The 11,353-nt window shown below is 35.8% G+C and overlaps 1 protein-coding gene across 1 annotated transcript in view; it reads right to left on the bottom strand.

Moving 5' to 3' along the window:
* Window positions 1-1,608: 1,608 nt before the first annotated feature.
* The window catches only part of CDC37L1 (cell division cycle 37 like 1, HSP90 cochaperone), a 35,605-nt gene continuing 25,860 nt past the window's right edge, over window positions 1,609-11,353 (bottom strand). Inside the window, exon 7 of the mRNA XM_004457402.4 lies at window positions 1,609-3,298. Coding sequence (XP_004457459.1) covers window positions 3,197-3,298 — 102 coding nt within the window. The 3' untranslated portion in view covers window positions 1,609-3,196. The remainder of the gene's footprint in view (window positions 3,299-11,353) is intronic.

Raw genomic sequence — 11,353 nt, 5'->3', positions numbered from 1 at the left:
CATGCTGAATTATGCTGTTTAAAAAAAACAAGTGAAAGATTGTGGTTATATAATTGGGAATTTTTATAATTTTCATATTCAGAAAAGATCAAATTTCAAACCTTAATTCTTCAAGACATACGATAATGGTTGCAGTTTCATTACTGGATGGTAAGAAATCCAAAAATCAACTTTTATTCATCTTTGTATCATATCTCCACCCCCAGTTAGCTTACATAGTAAGCAAGCAAATATGTATTGGATAAATTAGCTTAGAGTAATCTATGAATTAGTACAGACATGACCATTACAGAGGGGAAATGGATGCACAGAATTTAAGGGCCTTATTAAAATGCCAAAATTTATATATATAGTGCCAAAGTTTAAATAAAAAAACGTGACCTCAACCCAGACAAATGCCATTTCTGTTACACATCAGTTTAAGAAGTGAAACACAGGACTTGTTTTTCAAGTCTAAAATTGAAAACAATAAACTTTTTTTTTTTCCCTCTGAAAATAGCCTAATGGTTAACTTCAGGATCACCTTCCTTAACTTACAATCAATTTTTCCATCCTGTAAGAAAAATCAACATATGAAATACGATTATGTTTTACTTTGGGCAGCTTGTTAATTCACTTTTAAGAGTCTAATCTGAAATAAGAGGAGAACCCAATTTTCCTGAAGAGAAGTGATTATAGGAAATGTGGGGCTTGTTAGGTAAAATTTGAAAGAGCCCACTAATGGTATACTTGGATGAGGATGGTATCCACCTATCCTAGAGTAATAATTTAAAATCAGTATTATTTTCACTATCATTGATAAAAATGAAACTGAAGGAATGGAGTAAAATGTGCCTATTTAATTTAAAAAATTATTAGAGGATATATATCAAATAAAAAAATCTTTACTGGATACTTTGATATCATCAAGATGTTTCATTCATTTGTTTGGACCTTCCATGGTCTGTTTCATTTGTTTAGGAAAAATTGTCCAACCTGAAATATGAATTCTCTCTTTGTTTAGGACATACTTCCTTACTATTTCTTAAGAAACAGAAAACAGAAGATATTTCTCTTGGAAGACTTAGTTCTAAATCAAATAAAGAAAAATAAAAAGATGTCAACCTACTGTTCTTAGTACTAAAGTACTGTAAATAACAAATATGTAAAAGGCACACTCTTTAAGTGAAAATTATGGCAATTGGTTGTTCTCAAAACAAATCTAGTTACTTTCACAGACACTCAAAATATACTTTGAAAGTAAGAAAAAATATATATATAGAGGAAGTAAGATTTGAAAAGATCCCCTCTTAAGGACTAGTGTACTCAGTTGTTGATATTTTCTCTCATGCCAGTCTTCAGTCTCTAACCTAAAGGCAAAATGAAATCCAAAACAATTTGTATGTTTATAGGAAAGTACTGGGAAAAAGTAAAGTTGAAAGATTGGAAAATTATGTTTTAGTAGCATTTTTGAGAAACTGGGGATATATATTCCTGTCTCTATTCTTTAATTAATGTGAAGGGAAAACCAAGTGCTTGCTCCAGAAGAGGAAGAAAAGGAAAAATTTAGGTCACTTCTACAACTAGGTCACTGGTAAAATAAATTACAGGCTGATGAATACTACCACATAAATTAGTCAAACATTTTATTATTAGAGTATATATATCAAAACCACAAAAAGATTTTTATTCTGAAAACCAGGGAGATTGGGATGTTACAGATGAAGTTTTGATTCATAATTCCAGTCCATTTCTATGGGTACTAAGTGCCTGATTAACTTCAATTAGTTAAAATAAGGTGCAAATAAGGCCAAAGTCACAGGTCTGATTTCCAGATGGGGCCCTTAGCATTATTTGGTTTCTCAAATTGAGACATGTATTCCTAATCCTGGTTAGTCATCTTCCAAATAGTTGCTACTAGTCTCAGCGGATACTGAGCCAAAAGATTATGCCCAACACAAATTCAAAGTTCATATTCCTATATGTCAGAAGCTTAATCTTCATATAATAAGGATACCATAATTAGTACTGTCATCTAATTCTAAATGAAACAAGTCATCAAATATCCTGGCATTTTTGAAGTGAATTACATAGGAAATAGTAAAGCTCAGAGGCATACTATGGTGACCAAGCTATAGAGGGGAAAGCCAAATGTAATAAAAGCCTTCATTGCTGATAAGGTCACCAAATTCTTAGAAAAAAGTGGCTGGCCACTTGAGGCATTTAGCTTTATAAGATTTCTCTTGCCTTTTAAGAAAGAGCTACATTAGAGTGAAATAAGTAACAATTATTCTTAAAAACAGATTCTTCTTCCTGTTTGTTCTTATAGGCCATTAGTGTTGTTTTAAAACTTGCTCCTTGAGAGGTACCAGACCATGTCAAGTAAAGACATTGAATGAGCTTGAAGTTTACCTTTTTAAAAAAATCTGTATTTTCCCTTTATTAGCAGATTTGGTTTTGAATCACACAGTTCTATCACTTTTTATATCAGTATTATACTTAATGTTAAAATGCTTACAGAGTAAAATCAACTTCCAGGGAATATGGCCTTGAGAAAACTTTGGGAGTACATTTAATGTCTTTACATCAAATTTATTATAGTTTAGGATTTAACTTATAGTGCCAAAAATACAAATTTAATACTAATATTTTAAGGGAAAAGATTTAAATTTATACCACCCAGCTTAGTAGATTATCAACTAGTGATTTATTGCTTTTAATATGATGAAACACCAGATTTGACAGGTAAATTAGCAGTAGGATACAAGCACATTTTTATCTTTAATTGTTTCTATAGATTAGGACATGTACATATCCATATAAAAAGAGACTGTAGCAGATGCCTCCTAGAATCAACCAGTTCTTGTAAACATTGTATTTGTGCAGATTTTCATACTTTGATTCCAAAATTGAGAGTAAGATTAAAGGCAAATTTAGTAGCCCCCAAAAAAAGTCCAGTTTGACTTCTTGCAACATATGGTACCACTCTTCTCTTCAAAAAAAAAAAAAAAACACAAAAAACAAACAAAAAAACAACCATAAAAACCTAGCAGCACATTACAAAAAAAAATTTTACAAAACGTTTCAGTACTCTTTTTCCCTCCCATCAAACACCAAACAAAAATAAAGTGCAGCACCCATAAAAGTGTCAAGAAAATAGCCAAGTTCTTCCTTTCTTGTAACAAAATAGTACTTGGCCTTAGCAGTCTTAACCAAATTATACAGTGTCCATCATTTTGGGTTCATCATCATCTTTATGTACCACTGAGTTTAAACTGCAGAGAGCTGTATTGATAGAATACTGAAGATAATCTGGATTCTGAAAAAAAATGAAGGGGAAAACAAATATGGTAATCAGTTTTATGCCAGTATGTGCAACTATATATTTAGTTTCACATCCTCTACTTCCCTGCAGTGCAATACAGTGGAAAAGAAGATGAACTTGGGCTAAAACCCAAGAAAACAGAGAAAAAATGGGATATTAACACTTAATCCAAAAATATATAGACAGAATGATATATATGAAAGATAGAAATAAACACTTTTTTTCTAGTTTTAACAAAACTGTGATTTTAATTATTTAATCATACAAAACTATACCATCCATGTGATTATATGTGCTTGGCTACTAATAATTTAATAAATGTGTATTTAAGCCAGCAAAATGTATTTTGAAGATTACTATTTAATTACAACAGTACATACTAAATATTATAACACTTAAATAAAGAAAAAATCCATTTATTTAATAAAATATAGTTATACTCATGGTCTATTTTTGTTATGTAGGGTAACAAACTAGAGTGAGAAACTTGAATCTTTTGAGAGGTGTTTAGACCCACATTAAAAATCAACCAACAATAAAAGAAGAGTTTAAAAAGTGTTATTATTTAAACAAAAGGAGAACTTATAAATGTTCTGTATGTTTCTAAACTAGGAACAGAAAACATAAAAACCATGATTCAATAAATGCAAAATTAAAATTATTCATTGTTAAAGCACCGTGAATACAGACATGAACTCTTAGGACCCAATACTTGAGGGAATTCTTCCAATACAATTTTGTCTACTTGAGTATTCCTGAATATCTGCTAGTGATAGAATTTTTCTACTGTATCACCTAACTTCATGTATGTTTATTTTTTGATAAATGCCAGTGAGGAAAAGAGTCCCATCTCACAGAGAAGCAGCATTTTCAAAACAACTTCTTAGTAAAATACATTTTGTGATTCTTTCATTGTAAACATGAAAAAGCTAGCTAGTTTGGATTTTTCTCAATCAAGTCTTTTTTTTAAAGATTTATTTATTTAATTCCCCTCTCCCCTGGTTGTCTGTTCTCTGTGTCTATTTGCTGCGTCTTGTTTCTTTGTCCACTTCTGTTGTTGTCAGCGGCATGGGAAGTGTGGGTGGCGCCATTCCTGGGCAGGCTGCACTTTCTTTCGCGCTGGGCGGCTCTCCTTATGGGGCGCACTCCTTGCGCGTGGGGCTCCCCTACGCAGGGGACACCCCTGCGTGGCAGGGCACTCCTTGCGCGCATCAGCACTGCGCATGGGCCAGCTCCACACAGGTCAAGGAGACCCGGGGTTTGAACCGCGGACCTCCCATGTGGTAGACAGACGCCCTAACCACTGGGCCAAGTCCGTTTCCCTCAATCAAGTCTTTATGAAGGAAGTGGCACATATAAATGACTGAGGTCTGGGATGCTAAAATAACACTGGATCTCAGCTCTAATCCTGCTTCTACTACTTAGTAGTAATGCCATCCTTAAAGAGAAAATAATTCATCACAATTTAATAAAATTTAAAAAAAAAAGAACAAAAGTAAAAAAATAAAATTAAAAAAAAATTTAAAAAAAAATTGGTTAAACCTAGGGTGACTAGTTTTATACCTCTCTCTCTCTCTATATATATATATATATTTAAAAGCCTTGCTTTAGTCCTCTCAAAAATAAGGATAATGGAATTTGGCTTATTTTACAAATGTCAAAAAAAAAAAAGAAAAGCTAAAGTATTTCCCATATTTAAGCTATTTAAAAATATTAATAACCTTATTATAGTATCTCACTCTCCAAAAATCTTCCAGTCTTTGAAAAGTGTTAAGACCTTTTCTGACCATACAGTCTGCCTTGGCAAATTCCAAAGGTCTTCAGAAGAAAGCTTCTAATTACTCTATTAAGACTAGGCTTCAGTTTTCCATGAGAGAATTTTCAAAGTTAGAGTTGGCCTAGAAGATTGTCCAGAACTCATCTGCCCAGCTCCCTAAAAACTGTCAGGGAAAGAATTAAAAATTCATGGAAAGAATTAAAAACAAAACTAAAAACAACCAAAATACCTAACTTAAATGCACTTAAATTCCACTTACTGCTCCACATTCTCATCTACTAACATTCTCAACTATTGTTCCTCTGACCAATTCTCCCTAAGAGTACATTAAGTGTACCCTGTCCTTTTTGTAGGATATTATTCAACAACAGTCTTGTGGTGTAGGTGAATGAGCAGTAAAGCAGGACAGAAATCCAAGATTAGGGCATTAGCTCTATCACTTACGTTACTTTAGGCAAATTAATCTCTATGAGCTTCAGTTTGTTTATCCATAAAATGGAGCTACCATAATAATAATATCTAGGTGTCACAGAATTTTTTAGAAGACAAAATAATAGAACATATATGTGTTTTGCAACTTGTAAACTGTTATGAAAATGGGATGTTACATGCCAACAAGAAGGACAATTTAGAGGAAACAGACAAATTCCTAGAAACACGTAAGCAGCCTACATTGATGAAAGAAAAAATTGACGATCTCAACAAAACAATCACAAGTAAAGAGAATCAGTCATTAAAAACCTCCCAACTAAGAAGAGCCCTGGGCCAGATGGCTTCATAGGTGAATTCTACCGAACACTCCTGAAAGAACTAATGCCAATGTTGCTTATACTCTTTCAAAAAATTGAAATAGAAGGAACACTGCCTAACTCATTCTATGATGCCAAAATTACCCTAATAACAGAGCCAAACCAAGTTACCACAAGAAAGGAAAATCACAGACCAATCTCTCTAATGATCCTAGATGTAAAAATTCTCAACAAAATACTTGCTAATCATATTCAATAACACATTAAATGAATTATACACCATGACCAAGCAAGTTTCATTCCTAGTATGAAAGGATGGTCAACATAAGAAAATCAATTAAGGTAATACACCATATTAACAGATCGAAGGAAAAAAAATCACATGATCATATCTATAGATGCAGAAAAAGCATTTGACAAAATACAGCACCCTTTCTTGATAAAAACACTACAAAAGATAGGAACAGAAGGAAACTTTCTGAACATGATAAAGGGTATATATGAAAAACCCACAGCTAACATTATTTACAATGGTGAAATACTGAAAGCTTTCCCCCTCAAATCAGGAACAAGACAAGGATACCCACTATCACCCCTCCTATTTAACACTACATTAGAAGTACTTGATTGAGCACTGAAGCAAGAACCAGATATAAAAGGCATCAAATTGGAAAGAAAGAAGTAAAAATTTCACTATTTGCAGATGACATGATCCTATACATAGAAAGCCCTGAGAAATCTACAAAGCTTCTAGAACTTATGAGTTCAGTAAAGTCACAGGTTTTCAATCTGCAAAAATCAGTAGCATTTCTGTACACCAATAATGAGCAATCTGAGGAGGAAATCAAGAAACAAATACCATTTGCAATAGTAAATTAAAAAAATCAAATATCTAGGAATAAATTTAATTAAAGATGAAAAAGACTTATATACAGAAAACTATACAACACTGTTCAAGGAAATCAAAGAAGACTTAAATAAATGGAAGAAAATTCCCAGTTCATGGGTAGGAAGACTAAATATCACTAACATGTCTATCCTACCCAAACTGATCTACAGATTCAATGGAATCCCAATAAAAATCAACACAGCATTTTTTAATTAACTAGAAAAACTATGAAATTTGGAAAAGAGGCCCGGAATAGCCAAAGACATATTGAAAAAGGAAAATGAAAATTTTCTACCTGACTTTATTACCTGCCTTCAAAACATACTACAAAGCTAGAGTGGTGAAAATGGCATGGTACTGGCACAAGGATAGACATACTGACCAATGGAACCGAATTAAGAGTTCAGATACAGATATTCACATATACAGTCATCTGATATTTGATAAGGTCACCATGCCCACTCCACAAATGGTGCCTGGAGAACTGGATAGCCATATGTAAAAGAATGAAAGGATTGCCATCTCACACCTTTTACAAAAATCAACTCAAGATGGATCAGAGACCTAAATATAAGAGCCAATATCATAAAGACTTTGGAAAACAATGTAGGGAAGCATTTACAGGACCTTTTAATAGGAAATGGCTTCATGAACTTCACATCCAAAGCACGAGCAGCAAAAGAACAAATAGATAAATGGGACCGCCTCAAAATTAAAGCCTTTTGCACCTCAAGGAGTTTGTCAAGAAAGTGAAAAGACAGCCTACCCAAATGGAGAAAATATTTGGTAACCATATATCTGATGGGAGACTAATATCCTGCATATATAAAGAAATCCTATATTCAAAATTAAAAAGACTACCCATTTTAAAAATGGAAAAGAGATTTGAACAGATGCTTCTCCAAAGAGGAAATACAAATGGCTAAACAGCACATGAAAAGATGCTCAAAATCACTAGCTATTAGGGAAATGCAAATCAAAACTACAATGACATACCATCTTACTCCCATTAGACTGGTGGCTATTGAAAAAACAGAAGACCACAAGTGTTGGAGAGGATGTGGAGGAATGGGAACACTCATCCATTGCTGGTGGGAATGCAGAAGGATCCAGCCATTCTGGAGGACAGTTTGGCGGTTTCTCAAAAAACTAGCTATAGACTTGCCATTGACCCAGCAATTCCACTGTTAGGTATATACCCAGAAGAACTGAAAATAAGGACACAAACCAAAAATACACACCAGTGTTCACAGTGGCATTATTCACTACTGCCAAAAGCTGGAATCAACCCAAATGCCCATCAACAGATGAATGGATAAAGAAAATGTGGTATATTTATACAATGGGATACTACTCAATTTTAAGAAGGACTACAGTACAAACACATGGGATAACATGGATGAATCTTGAGGACCTTATGTTAAGTAAAGCAAGCTATGCATTAAAGAACAAATACTACATGACCTCTCTGATATGAAATAAGCAAACCAAGCTGTCTCAGAGAGCTAGAGACTGGATGATAGGCTTACAGGAAATTGGGTGGGGGGAGAGGAAGGTTGTGAGCTGATGCCTACATGGGTGAAATCTATGATAAAGTGGAGATAAGTAGTTGTACAGGAAGGGATAAGACGGGCATAAGGATTCTATTGGGTGGGGCGTTGCAGGCTTGAGTAGGGCTAGAGTTGGGAGGATGGGTCAGATGACCCAAGGAATTGGGGGGAGGGCTGGGGAAACAGCTGAATATGGGAGAATGTCAGGTATATGGTTGAAATTATACTGTTGAGAAAATCCTTCAGAAAATACAATAAGGAAGGATCACATGTTTAAGGTGCTTAAGGGAGGGGGCATCTGGTACAGGGGGAAGCTTCTAGGGAGTATGTGAGTGCTCATCTTCTCATAGTGTGTTTTTATCACTGGGTGGAGCCCCATACCATGAGTGCAAAGGTGTACCCCCATCTTGGGGAGGCCTGAAGTTCTCAAACAGGGAATTGTGGCTCACAAGACAACTGGTGGCTCCCAATGGGGGAGGATGATCTAGTGTGTCAAGCCCTCAGCATTGTTGCAAGCATCTGTGAATCTGGTCCTTCAAGCAGTGAAGCTTGGCTGACACTGTGGGCCCTGAGGGGTGGGGGAGAGAGGAATATAATAGATGGAAGTAGGGTAACTGGGGGGCAATGGAAGTGTTCCATAACATCGTGCAATGATGGATATAGGATATATTAAATTTCACCAAAAATGTATAAAAGTCTATAGGCTAAAATATAAACCATAATGTAAGCCATAATTAACTAAAAATTTAGAAATTATACAGTCTAAAATATAAACCATAATGTAAACCAAAATGGAACCATGTTTGGTAACTATGTTTCAGTATCTGTACATTAGCTGCAGCAAATATAGCATGAACATGTAGAAAGATCATTGCTGAGGAAGGGAGAAAAGGGTTTGATATTGGATATATGGGAGTCCCCTGTATTGTATAGGTGACTTTACTGTGATATAAAACTTTTTTGAAGACAAAATTAAAAAAAAAAAAAAAAATGTATGTAGACACCGAGGAAGGAATGAAAGAAACTGCCTTGCCACTGTACATACAGGGGAACACCTATTACAGCGATGAAAGGCAAAACATCAAAAACAAAGTTTTATGATATTTTTCATTTTGTAATACACCAATTTATTTTTTACTTTTAGTTTTTCTAAATTAGTATGTATTCTATTTCTAATCTTTAAACCTATCATTACCATTTCATTTTACTACTAATTGAATTTGGCAATATATTTGGCTCAATTTTTAAAGAAGTTTTGGACCATGGACGGGTTCAACTATGGCAGGGGAGAAACACTGGTGTGGGATGTTATTGATGGGGGACACATGGTTGGGAGGGAGTTCTCCAGGGCATGTATATAGGGTATATAAAATGTTTGGATATTCATTGGGTTTTTTCATAGTAGTTGCACTTACGAATGACACCTGAGGGAATGCTGAGTTCCTAGCCAGGGAAGCTCTGTCACATTCCCCAATGGAACAGCAACAATCCCCCAAGTGCAAGGGCAAAGACCAGTGAAGAAGGATGGTACAATGATGAGCCATTGCTACTGATGACTATGCTTATAAGCCTGTGTGCCTGAAATTTCAACTAGGCCTAGAGCTGCAGGGTTACCTCCTGAAAGCCTCCATGTTGCTCAAATGTGTCCACTCTCTAAACCAAACTCAGCATGTAAACGCATTACCTTTCCCCCAGCGTGGGACATGACTCCCAGGGATGAGCCTCTCTGGTGCTAAGAAATTACTACCAACCACCAGATGGTGATGCAACTAGAAAAAGACCTTGAATAAAAGGGGTATAATGGTAAAGACAAATGAGTTTATATGGCTAAGAGTCTTCAAAAAAGAATCGGGAGGTCATCAGAGGGGTTGCACTTACACACGTCTCGGTAGGACCCCAGAGACAGCCAAAGTAGATACAACCCCAGGTACTGGTGATCCCGAGGGCTACAGAGACACACAGGTTCTACAGTCACAGCAGATGGCTCTGGAGTTCAGTGCCTTGTCAGTGGGCCTTACTCTGTAATTTGTGTTCCTGAGTGTGATGGAGATGGACTCAGATGTGACCTTTCTACACATGCCTCTTGTTACTTTTACTGAACCTGTGGTTGGCACTGGTGTTGGTGTATACCCAGGAGACTTGAATCTCTGGACTGGCCATATGCCAACTGGGCCCTGAGTCTCAGCAGAGTTGCAACTCCTACTCTCCAGTTCATTGGACTTACCCAGGTCAGCTAACAGGGAGGTGAAGATGGTTAACCACCACATCAGGGAACTGAGAGTGCCTACCACTCCAAGCAGGAGAATGGCATCCATCAACCATGTGGGAGCTAAGCCCCCTCTCAATATAGAGGTGGAGTGGACATCACCATTCCACAGTCCACAGGATGGGGAAATAAAAAATGGATTAGAGTGAACTTACTGGTATTCTACTATAAAACTATTGTGACTAGTAATGGAAGAAACTGTAGCATTTATGTGGAGAAAGTGGCCACAGTAGCTGCTGAGGGCAGGGAGAGGGAAGAAGAGATGTGATGTGGGGCATTTTTGGGACTTGGAGTTGTCCTAAATGATATTGCAGGGACAAAGGCTAGACATTATATATCCTCCCATAACCCAATGAATGTATTGGAGGAGAGTGTAAACTACAATGTAAACTATAATCCATGCAGTGCAGCAGTGCTCCAAAATGTATTCACCAAATGCAGTGAATGTGTCACAATGATTAAAGAGGTTGTTGATGTGGGAGGGGTGGGATGGGGTGGGGTATATGGGAACCTCTTATATTTTTTAATGTAACATTTTCTTGTGATCCATGTCTCTTTTTTTAAAAAAAGGCAATTAAAGTTTAAAAATTTAAAAAAAACAAAAAAAAGAAAGAAAATGAGATGTTACTATTATTGCAAGATTTTCTTCCTAACCTCCTCTCAGTTGACAACTTGGTCCCTCAGGTTGCCCCTCAACCTATGCTATATCCCTTAAGCAGTTGATAATCCTTCTGCAGATCTAGCTGAAATTTTATCCAGTCCTTCTCTCTCATAGAAGGAATAGACCAGCATGCTCAAATTCTCCCACCATGAAGAAT

Source organism: Dasypus novemcinctus, chromosome 8, assembly GCF_030445035.2.
Source record: "Dasypus novemcinctus isolate mDasNov1 chromosome 8, mDasNov1.1.hap2, whole genome shotgun sequence".
NCBI classification, from domain to species: domain Eukaryota; kingdom Metazoa; phylum Chordata; class Mammalia; order Cingulata; family Dasypodidae; genus Dasypus; species Dasypus novemcinctus.
The sequence above is the reverse complement of the archived record's forward strand: the minus strand, read 5'-3'. Positions and strand labels throughout refer to the sequence as shown.